The sequence below is a fragment of the Perognathus longimembris genome, chromosome 1, assembly GCF_023159225.1.
Source record: "Perognathus longimembris pacificus isolate PPM17 chromosome 1, ASM2315922v1, whole genome shotgun sequence".
NCBI classification, from domain to species: Eukaryota; Metazoa; Chordata; class Mammalia; order Rodentia; family Heteromyidae; genus Perognathus; species Perognathus longimembris.
Window position 1 is genome coordinate 361,783 of NC_063161.1, and position 11,526 is coordinate 373,308.

The 11,526-nt window shown below is 54.3% G+C and overlaps 2 protein-coding genes across 2 annotated transcripts; both read right to left on the reverse strand.

Annotated features, from left to right (window-relative positions):
- Positions 1–745: 745 nt before the first annotated feature.
- On the reverse strand, positions 746–3,269 carry Miox (myo-inositol oxygenase). The gene is made up of 10 exons (XM_048353581.1): positions 3,115–3,269; positions 2,577–2,657; positions 2,353–2,433; positions 2,017–2,179; positions 1,768–1,835; positions 1,552–1,661; positions 1,408–1,475; positions 1,266–1,315; positions 1,062–1,174; positions 746–964 (listed from the first exon to the last, which is right to left on the reverse strand). The coding sequence occupies exons 1-10, from the start codon at positions 3,130–3,132 to the stop codon at positions 856–858; spliced, it is 861 nt and encodes a 286-aa protein (XP_048209538.1). The 5' UTR covers positions 3,133–3,269; the 3' UTR covers positions 746–855.
- A 3,675-nt stretch (positions 3,270–6,944) lies between these two features.
- Positions 6,945–9,486, reverse strand: Adm2 (adrenomedullin 2). Its single transcript, XM_048349234.1, has 3 exons — positions 9,360–9,486; positions 8,755–8,881; positions 6,945–8,140 (listed from the first exon to the last, which is right to left on the reverse strand). The coding sequence occupies exons 2-3, from the start codon at positions 8,868–8,870 to the stop codon at positions 7,786–7,788; spliced, it is 471 nt and encodes a 156-aa protein (XP_048205191.1). The 5' UTR covers positions 8,871–8,881; positions 9,360–9,486; the 3' UTR covers positions 6,945–7,785.
- Positions 9,487–11,526: the final 2,040 nt, after the last annotated feature.

Genomic DNA, 11,526 nt, shown 5'->3' on the forward strand with positions numbered 1-11,526 from the left:
CCTGACAGGAAACAGAGGAAATGTTAACAGAACTAGTGGGGATACATCAGTAAAGCCCCGCCCATCAGATGAAAATCTCCCAAGATCAACAATCTGCTCTTTATTTATTTATTTATTTATTTATTTATTTATTTATTTATTTATTTATTTTTGGCCAGTCCTGGGCCTTGGACTCAGGGCCTGGGCACTGTCCCTGGCTTCCTTTTTTTTTCCTCAAGGCTAGCACTCTGCCACTTGAGCCACAGCGCCACTTCTGGCCATTTTCTGTATATGTGGTGCTGGGGAATCGAACCCAGGGCCACATGCATACGAGGCAAGCTCTCTTGCCACTAGGCCATATCCCCAGCTCCAACAATCTGCTTTTTTCGAAATGACTTCTAGAGGGTGGAGGGGAAGCCTTTACAAGCTGGCACTGAAGCTCAGCAGGTGGATGAGAAAGTCATATAAACAAGGGATGGCAGGTAGCAGAGCCAGGAGAATTTGCACCTGGGTTGTTCATCCTCGTTGCTCCCAGGGACAGCCTTCCAGGAATCTATCTGCATGTTTGTTTCTTGCTGTTTTTATATGTGTATCCCTTTAGCTGCCAGAGTTTCCGCTTCTTTGTTAAAGGAGACTGACTCTGAAGGACTTGGTGAGCATTTCTAGAATGAGTTGAGTGAGCAGGAAGATGAGCAGGCTGTTCAGAGTGGCAGTGTACCTATGCTAGAGCTACCTCTGCTGTCACAGTGAAAACTCATACACACAGCTCTTCCAAGGTCTTTATTGTGATCTGGACAAGTGTGTGGGGACTCAAAGGTTGGTGTGGGCTGTCATGGTACGTAATGCACAGTGTGCAATGGGGAGTTGAGAGGCCTGTCACCAACTCAGGATACCAGGGCAGTACTTGTCAATCAGCCCCTGGTAGTATGGCCGAAGCGCGTGGACATCTGGTAAGTCAGGGCTCTTGGTGTAGAGGTCAAACTTGCTGCGGTGTGGGAGAACTGGTGAGCCTCGCAAGGGAGGGCTCATCCCTCACCCCTCCACCCGCCTCCCCCCCCCCCCCGCCATGGAGAAGGCCTCACTTGAACTCTTGCACCCAGGGCAGCATGTCCAGATCTCGCTGACTGCACAGCTGTCGGTAGTCACCACCAGTGTGCCATGGGTAGAAGGAGTGGAATCGGACCATGTAGAAAGCCTGCAGAGGCCACATCTGGCATGCTTAGGTTTGCCTGACAGACTGGACTGGGCTGGGCTTAGGCTCTGGGCTGGCCCCTCCCTCCACCTACCTCTGAGGGCAGGGAGAACTTATTGAACTTCATCATTTGGTACAGGTACTCTGCAGGAGAGGGAATGTCACCGCCGGCACCCAGAGGGTGCCCTCACCACCATCCCTATGTCTCCCTGCCCGCCGCCTCCAGCTGGTCTTACCATCATGGCCCCAGGACATGAGGACATTCTCGAGGCCACAGTGCGGCTGGTACATGCCAAGTTCTGTGCTATAGTGATTAAGAGACAAGCATGAGAAGGGCCAGGGACTTGGGGGGAGGAAAGACTAGCAGGGCAGGGAGGCACCTGTATCGAGGATCTTGGAGATCAGGATTGTCCTGGAAAGTGCAATCACAGAACACCACGGAAGTCTGAGGACGGCAACCAACAGGAAAGGTGTCTCCAACAACTGCCCACTGAGAATTGACAGGCATTTGTGAATGGGGTGTGGTACTTGGCCTGCTTCCTGTGGGGTTCCAAGCCCAGAATAGAGGCTGCTCCATCTCCCACACCTGGCCTCACCTGGGGCTCCCCCCACAGAGCCAGGACTTTTCCCAGGTCATGCAGAAGCCCAACAAGGTGGAACCAATCTAGTGAAAATGGACACATAAAGAAAAGGTTATAGGGGGCCGAGATGGGATGAGCAGGCCTTGAGCTGAGTGCAAGAAGGGTTCAGGGCCTGTTCCCTAGGGTGAGGCCTAGGGGAGAGGGCTGACAATCTCCACCTGCAGGGCAGGGGCAGCACCTCCCAACCACAGCCAGGGGACACACCCTTATCTGGGTGGACTTTCCGGATGCCTTCTGCTGTCTGGAAGGCATGGAAGGAGTTGGGGAAGTCCACGTCTGGGTCAGACTCATCCACCAGAGCATCCAGCATGTCCACTGCCTCCATGACTGTCATTTTCTTGTAGGAAAAGCTTCCAAACTGGATGTGCTGGGTGGAAAGAGAGACGTCAGCCCCCACAGGGCCACAGAACAGGGCCTGACCACAGGGCGTGCAGAGCAGGGCCTCCTGCATGGGGCCTGTCTGTCCACTCCTGGGTGCAGTGGACCAAGGGAAAGGAGGTCCTCACCCTCAGAGTTTGCAGGGAGAGCAGAAATGCATACCTTTCTATTTACAAAGTCCACTGTCTGGTGCGTGTGCATGAGCTTATAGGTTGTGAAGACTCGGTCCAGGAGGGGGCCCGACTGCAAGCCAGGGACACATCATCAGGGGCCCCTTCCCCAGACCAGACTCCTCAAGGTGTTAACAGAGGCTTCCCAAACGGCCCCCTTGGAGCTGCTCTTCCCACAGCAGATGGGGCTGGGCCATAGGAGAAAGGAGTGCTCACCATGTAGTTTCGGAACCTGTCCTTGTCTTTGGCCATCTCTGGATCCACATCAGGACGGTAAATCAGGGAAGGATCTGGGCCCTAGTTAGATGGAGGATTTGACCCATTCACTGTCATGCCTAGTCCATGAGAAGAAGACATCCCTGGGAGCCAGACCCAAGCCTTGAATCTGCTCAGAACAGGTGGTAGATGATGGAGGCATGGCTCCTAAGGGACTACCCTGCTGGGTCCTTATTTGCCACATCAGCTAGATGCCCGCTTTGTGGCAGCACAGCAATGATGAGTAAAAGCCCCTGGCACCCTGATTTAGTATCTTCATAGGGGGAAGTTACTTCTAAGAGGAGGCCTGACTCCACAGGGAGCCTGTGGGAGAGGGACTGCTCATTCCTGCCCCCTCTGGACCACAACAGGGAGGAGCCCCATAGTCTGCATGAGCAGGAAGAGAGCAGTTCTGCTGCCTCTTCACATGAGAGAACAGCTGGCCACTAGGTGAGGGCTCAGTGGGGGAACCACTCTCACAAGGGTCTGGGGTACTTACCACAGCCACCTTCATCATGAGAAGGAGTGGTGCCCAGGTGGAAAAGCTTCCAAGTCAGCAACAGCTCTATGGATCAGGTGCCCTATATATGCCCACAGGTTACATAAGTGACCGGACACTACCTAGCCCCTTGGCCTTGGCCCTTGGTAATGAGTGACCATCCACCCTCCTCCTGGCCACAGCAAGTTAATGTGTCAGTATAGGAGCAGCTCTCCCATGCCCCAGCCCCGTGTCCTGAAATAACTGGCCTGCTCTAATGGCCAGGCACTGCTCTGAAGCCCAACTTCCATGCTTCCAGGTATGAAACACCTCCACGGTTGCAGTTAGCCCCTCCTGGTGTGTGTGGAGGTTGTAAATCACAGCCTAAGGCACACGGGTACCTACACTTTATTTTGAAAAGCGACAGCTTTCTTCTAAGACACCTATAGATTATAGGTGGGCAAAGCTTATTAAATAGAAAAAAATATTCAATGGCTGGGGTTTTAGTGGGAGAGTGACTGCTTGGTATGGCACATCCTAGGTTTGACACCCAGCAGACAGAGGGATAGGGAGAGAGAAGGGGAGGGAAGGAGAGGGAAAGGGAAGAGGAGGGAGATGGGAAGGGAGGAAGAGGAGAAGAGTCAGGACAGGGAGAGGGAAGAGGAGGGAGAGAATTATTCTGACACTTATAAAAATGGCAATAAAAGCTTTATTTATGACTGCCACAATAAGGTGGTGAGATCAAATACAATCAAGACAATTGGGGATTTAGATTTTTAAGTCAGTGGGTAGGAAATTATTGAAGCATCAGGAGCATGGGGGCTTTTGCTGATTACTGAGGTGATTCTGCTGAATTCTTGCTGGAAGCAGGCAGGTTATCAGCTATCAGGGTGAGAGAGTGGATTCTCCACAAACTGACTGAGGGTTTTGTTTTGTTTTGTTCAGTGATGGAGAGCTGCTTCTGAGCTACATTCCAAGTCCTGACAGGATTCTTGCTAATCTCAGCAAGGATAGGGTCAAAGTCAGGAGAGGTCTCAGGATAGCTCGTCTGAAGTCTGATCAAGGAGGGTGTTGGGCTGGGTGAGGAGCTCTATAAGCCAGCAACGTGGATCAGGATTCAAACTATACATCTGTCCACGAGTCTCTGAGGACACAGCAGGAGCCAAACAGACAAAAACACTTGCCTGGGGAGTGGCATTCTTGAAGACAACAGAGCAGGGAAGAGGGGAGTGGTGGGCTAAAGGGTAGGCACCATGAGTCTAAGGAAGGGAACATACCAGTGACTCCCTCACGTCTTAAAATGGAACTATAACAGCTCCATCCTTTGCTTACCAATCTACTTTGAGATATGCTTCTCTGTCTCCTCCCATGGGAAGCTTGGCTCCAGGAGGGCAGGACTGGGATCACCAATATGTGTTGTGTGCTGGACACTCTGTGTGCTTTGGAGAGCTCCAGGGCTCTGAAGGAGACTTGGAACCATTTCCCTAAAAGCAGTTGGCACAGGCTTCAGTCAGGGGCAAGTGCCAGTATTTAGACAATTTTCCAGGAGGGCAAACAGCATATGGAAGTGAGTGCAAGAGGAAGAGCTGTAGGGTCGAGCTGGGAATGAAGACACGCTCTGCTACTGGACCTCCTCACAGGGCATTCAGATGGCAGTCAAGCATAGCCAAGCACTGCGTGGGGTTGGCATCATACCAGACAAGGCTGTAGTTCGTGACCGGAAACCTCTTGACCCTGCATTGGATGCCAGGACACCTCCCATTTCCTGGGAAAGGCCTAAGACTTGGGACCTTGGCTGAGGCCACTAGCCTGTAAGATTCTGGGCACCTGTAGCCAGGTGCCCAGGTGTCTAGGCTGGGAAGACAAAGGATGTTGGTGATGAGAGGGGGTGTGGGGGAGGCGAAGGTGCTCCAGGAAAAGGCAACAGCCTGTGCTGAGGCACAGACCACACACAAGCCCAGATAACGTGTGAGGCTGGACTTTGCCCAGTGCCTAGGACGCCAGGAGGGTCCTGCAGTACTGAGTTGCGAGGATGAGCTCCGGCCTCTCCCTAACATCCCCACACTCCTTGTCACCTTCATTGCCAGGACAACATGCCACCTTCACCAGGACCACATGACACCTGCCGCCGCAAACACCCTTCCGTGGCCACAGAGTATATGACCCTGAGAGGAAACTCCAGCCTTTCTCAGCATCAGGGACACTCCAAACCGCCCTTGCCCTGGGGGCCACTGTTGTCCCCAGAGCGAGCCTAGACCATAGCTTCCTTCAGACACCCTGCTTTTCTGTCTTGATGAGTTTCCCAGCACACCAACCACCTCCTGATACACTTCTAGTTTCATCCAGGGTCCACAGACTGTATCTGCACTCCCTGCGGGCTGAAACTCAGTAGAGGGAAGGTGACCCCGAGGGCTAGAAGAGCAAGTATAGGATCTCAGAGAGGCACTTCTAGGACCTTCAGAACTAGGGACTAGGCAGCCCAACGGATAGGCCTGCTGGTGCCTGAGGGTGGATTCTGTGGGTGGGCATGGAAGTGACCTGGAGTCTCTGTATCTGTGACTTCCGTGTGGCTGTCTCCTGAGTAGGAGCAGTGAAGTGGCTCCACCAGTGTGAGAGAGGGCAAGCATGGCAAGCCAAGTGCTATGTGAGCACTTGCTCAGAAACAACCCTTTCGGAACCCCGTAATCTACCAGCAAGTACGGACAAGGTTGAAGTTTGGGTGACACAGCATGTGCAAAGGCCTCATCTGGGGCAGACATCTTGCAAGGCTCTGCTTCCAGGCTATGTTTCCTCTCTTCATTGTTGTGTGAGACTAGTCTGTCCTCACAGGGCTCTTGGGCTAGGGAACAAGAGTAAACATGCTCCACTCTATTTTTTTTTTTTTTGGCCAGTCCTGGGGCTTGAACTCAGGGCCTGAGCACTGTCCCTGGCTTCGTTTTGCTCAAGGCCAGCACTCTGCCACTTGAGCCACAGCGCCACTTCCTGTTTTTGTGGTGTTGAGGAACCCAGGGCTTTATGCATGCTAGGCACACACAGTATCACTAAGCCACATTCGCAGCCCCTGCCCCACTCTTGATGGCTCCACTCAGGGGCTATGCCTGCTTGAATGATTGACTTTCTCCCTCAATCTTTTTTTTTTTTTCTTCAAGATTCCTATTTGTTTATTTTCATGACAGTACCGGGGCTTGAACTCATGTCCTCATGCTCTTCCTTGGCTCCACCCACCACACTCAAAATGTACTCTACCACTTCTGGCTTTTTGATGGTCAATTGGAGATAAAAAGTCTCTTGGACTTTTCTGCCCAGGCTGGCCTTGAATCACAATCCTCAGCCACCTGAGTAGCTAGGATTACAGGCCTGAGCCACCATAGCCCAGCTCTTTCATTTTTTTTTTGGGGGGGGGGAGAAAGGGCGTGTGTGTGTGTGTGTGTGTGTGTGTGTGTGTGTGTGTGTGTGTGTTGGCCCTGGATATTGACCTCAGGGCCTGGACACTGGGTTAGCTTTTTGGCTCAAGGCTATGCTCCATCACCTGAGTTTCAGCTTCACTTTCAGTCTTTTTTTTTTTTTCTTCTTACTATATAGCTAGGTTGGCCTGAAACTTGCTGGTTGGCCAGGCTGTCCTTGAACCTTACCAGCTTCCTATCTTAGCTTCCCAAGGAGGATTACAAGTGTATACCACTATGCTGGCTTGGGGATGGATCTTTTCTTGTTTGTTTGTTTGCCAGTGTAGGGACTTGAACTCAAGGCCTGGTCATTGTCTCTGAGCTTCTTTTGCTCAAGGCTAGCACTTGACCACTTGGGCCACAGCACCACTCCTGGCTTTTTCTGTTTATGTAATACTGAGGAATCAAACCGATGGCCTCATGAATGCTAGGCAAGCACTCTAACCACTAGGCCATATTCCCAGACCTTTTAGGGATGGGTCTTAACAGACCTATTTAGGCTGGGGATCTTGGTCTCACCCAATCCCTACAATACCCTTAAGGCAGGAGGAGGTCTCTCTGCTCTGCCCTAGAATGCCCCTGAAGCCTTATGCTTGCTCCTCAGCTGCCTACAAGAGACTTTGGTAGGGTTTCTATCACCATTTTGTCCTGCATTCCAGGGTTGCCAATTCAAATTGTGAAGGTTTCTTTCCTCTTCTTAACCTCAGGACCACATGACAGTTTTCCTTGTTGCCCCTCCTATTTCATGTCACAGGCAGAGATAGTCTGTGGACCCTGGATGAGGCATGTACAAAGAAGGGCAAACCACACAGGACAGCAGCAACAACTGGGAACACAGCTGGCTTAATTCCTAGTAGAAGAGGGAGCCACATGGGGCCAGTTCAGCCTCTCTCTGTCCTGCTTGCTCCCAGATGGACCTATACATTCAGGACTCTGGCTTTTGATCTGCCTGCTGACCAGACCCTTCCTCTAAAGCCCTTTTGGGCATCTGATGATGCAGACAGCCCTTACACCTGTTCCTTGGGCATGCACAGTTCTACAGGTGCAGATGCTACGTGTAAACTGACTAGGTCTACACAGACTGGGTTTACGTATCCAGAGTGGTGTGGATATAGTTGTTGCAGGTCTTGCTGCCTGTGGGAGCACTGGGGGAACAGAGCCTGGGTAGGGGGACTCAGTTGCAGCTCTGAGATCAGGGTATGGCACTCCAGCTGGGATGGGATGGGAAGAGGTATTGCCAGAATCCACTTCAGCCATAGCTGTGAGGGCTGCTGGGGTCCACAGGCGCTGAATTCCGACGTCCAGCTGGCCCTACAAGCTGCCACAGACGATGGCTGAGGTTCTGCACCTGGCAGGTGCCCAGAACACACCCTACTCTTAGGAGCTGGGCGTGGGGCCTTCGGGATCCCAAGTGTCTCTGAAGCCCCAAATGTCTCTGCAGACGTGAGTGGCGGGGGCCACCACGCAGGACAGGCCGACCCATAGTGGGAACCAGGCTGGCTTTCTTCTGTGGCTGGGAGGCTTGATGAAGCTTCTGGAACATAGGCTGGGGGATGGGCTGCCAGGGTGGTAGACCACTGGAAGAAGTCCGGGCTAGGGGCTGCCTGCAAAGGGAAAGGGAGGATGTAAACCCAGAGAGTCAGCCCATCAGACCTCAAACCCACCCACTTTTCCTGCTACCCAGGCCTGAGGTCACTGCAGGGGAAGCCCATAACTTCCCCAAAAGCCTGGCACAGGTCCATTGGAAGTCACAGAACCCCTCCCCTTCTCTCCCCGCCCCCTAGTCTGGTGCAAAGCCAGGGGAAGCCCATCACTCCTTATGAGTTATGAGCTGTGTCCTAGAAGCTCGGCCATCTTAGTAGCCCAGATTGCACGACCCATTACCAGCACCTCCCGGGGGCACCCTAGGCTCTGTGGGCCACTACTCTCAGGATTGAGCATGATCCCCTCAGCCCTTCCCTTATTGGCCATCGGACCTGAGGCTGCCTCGGGCCTTCTCTGCGCCAGCCGGCCCCTGTGCTTGAGGGTTGCTCAGCCAACGTGTGGGGGGGGGGGGCGGGAAAGGGGAGACAACTGGACTAGGAAGGAGAAACTGCTCTGTCTGGGCCATCTTGAATGTGGGAGGTCGGCCTCGGTGTGGGGGATAAGCCCACGAGAGCGTGGAAGGGTGGTGAGGCCACCCGTCCCTCCCGGTCTCCTGGTTGCGCTTGGCACTCACCTGGGTCGTGTGGACGGCGGGACTCGGCCCACGAGTCCGGACCGCACGCAGGGCAGTCGCAGGTAGAGGAGGCTGATGCAACCCAGGGTGGCCGTGAGCGTCAGGAGCCAGGCCATGGCGGGCGGGGCTGCAAGGGAGCAGGTGGTGAAGCTGGCAGATGGGGCGGCCTCCGCCTCGACCTCGTCCGCACCCCGGGCAGCGCGCGGGGGATCCGGCGGCGCGCGGGGGTCCGGGCGGGGGTCCGGGGGACGCGCGGGGGTTCCGGCGGCCCGCGGGGGTCCGGGGGACGCGCGGGGGTTCCGGCGGCCCGCGGGGGTCCGGGAGGTCCGCAGGGGTCCGGGCGGCGCGCGGGGGTCCGGGCGCGGGGGTCCGGGCAGAGCGCGGGGGTCCGGGCGGCGCGCGGGGGTCCGGGCGGCGCGCGGGGGTCCGGGCGGCGCGCGGGGGTCCGGGCAGAGCGCTGGGGTTCCGGCGGCCCGCCGGGGTCCGGACGGCCCGCAGGGGTCTGGGCGGGGGTCCGGGCGGTCCGCGGGGGTCCGGGCGGGGGTCCCGGCGGGGGTCCGGGCGGGGGTCCGGGCGGCGCGCGGGGGCGGAGACGGGGAGGGTACCAGCGTGGTCGGGGCACCAGTCTCGGGTGAGTCTGCCGGACGCGCGGAGCTGGCCAGGTGGACGGGGAGGGGGCTCCGTGGTCGGCTCGCGGCCCGAGTCCTGCCGGGGACCGACCCTCCCTCCAGCTTGCCCCTCGAGCTCTAAGTAGACTTTCCCGCAGGAGGCGAGGCTGGACGGCCCAGGGGGCGGAGCGATCCCCTCTCCCTCCCCTCCCTCCTTCCCCTCCCCTTTTCCCTTTCCTCCGCCCTCCGCTCCCGGCCCTTCACTCCTCTTCCCCCGGGAAGCCCCGCGGCACTACAGGCGTCACCTGGGGCCTCCCGTCCCGGGTGGGAGGTGCTCGGCAGGTGCCGGGAGTCCTGGGGCGACCAGCCTCAGCCCTGGCACTTTCTGGTGGGTGACACTGTCCCAAAGCCTGGTTGGGGCCCGGAACTTCCAGGACTTAGGGTGGGTGAGGTGAGGCTGCAGCCGCCTCTCAGGAGGAAGGAGCACACTCCAGCCAGCCCTCTTCCAGGTCCCTTGGTAGATTGTGCCTACAGCTACGTTACCAATGTATTGTATTATTGTTGTAAGGAGTTTGAATGAAAAGGAAGACATTCTCCCTGGCAGTGTCCCCCACTGTGGGTCTCTGGCCACAAATGTATACCTTTGGTGTACTCTGTGAATGTGTATAACCCAGATAGGCATGCAATCTATGTAAAAATATGTATAAATGCACATAAGAACCCTAGCCTTTCTTCTTATATATATATTTTTTCTGTCGTGGGGTTTGAACTCAAAGCCTGGGAACTGTCCCTGAGCTCTTTTGTTCAAGGCTAGCACTCCACCACTTTGAGCCACAGTGCCACTTTTGGTTTTCTGGTGCTTAACTGGAGATAATAAAGAGTGTCATGTGGACTTTTCTGCCCTGGCTGGCTTTGAACCATGACCCTCAGATCTCATCCTCCTGAGTAGCTAGGATTACAAATGAGAGTCACCAGCACTTAATCTTTCTTATTTTTGACTTACTGTACTGCAATTGCAGGCATTCTGTGATTTAGTCAGTCGTGTGTGTGTGTGTGTGTGTGTGTGTGTGTGTGTGTGTGTGCCAGTACTGAGGCTCCCATGCAGGGCTGGTGCTCAAGGCTAGTGCTCTACCACTTGAGCCACAACTCCACTTCTGGCTTTTGGGTGGCTAATTAGAGATAAGAGTCTCATGGACTTTCCTGCTTTGGCTGGCTTTGAACCACAATCCTCAGATCTCAGCCTCCTGAGTAGGCATGAGCCATGGGGGCCTGGCTAGTCAGCCCTTTATAATGTGAACTTTATTTGCAGTCTTTCTACAAGCAAGAAACGTGTTGTATTCCCATTTCTAGAATTTTTACATGAATCCACCCTCTTCCCATGGTGGTCCTTGGCTTCTCTGTCAGTCTAAGGAGAGTTTTACTTCCTCTCCTCAGAGACAGACAAGTCTCTCACTGTCTAAGTATCTCTGCGTCTCGTGTCTGTCTCATCCTACCCCTCTTCTCACCCCACCTTGGGGCTCATCTGGTTCCTCTGGACCTCCTGCTGAGCACACACTAAGGGTATTCGATAAACATTTGCCGGATGAATACATCCATGAGTGTTGAATACAGGCTATGTTGGAGACTTTGGTTAACAACAACAAAAATGGAGTGGTCGTCCATGGTGGGATGAGAGAATGACTTCTGGCTTCAGGCTTATTCTGTCCTTGTCCATCCAAATGGTACTAGAGGCCCTCACTGAGGTCCCACAGACCCTTATGCAGCGTACCTTATGTCTCTTGCTGCATACAACTGTCCATATGTCTTTCAAGGGAGACTCAAGCACCATTTTCATTCACCCTTAGTTGGAAACGGCTGTTTTTGATGGAATAATGGCTACTTGCCTCAGTGTTGCTCAAGCAGATGAAAAGTAGACAAGAGGTTTCTGAGGGAGTCAGGAATGAGCTCAGGAGGGCTGGTTGGTGCCGGTAATCTTGGAGAATACTTTAGAGAAGTCAGTTTGAGACGAAAAGGGGAGCAGTTTCATAAAGGGAAGTATTGTTTGAATGTTGTGCTGGTCCTGAGGGTTGAACTCAGGGCCTGGGTTTTGTCCCTGAGCTTTTTTGCTCAAGGCTAGCATGCCGCCACTTGAGCCAGAGCCAATTTCTGGCTCTTTTGATGCTTA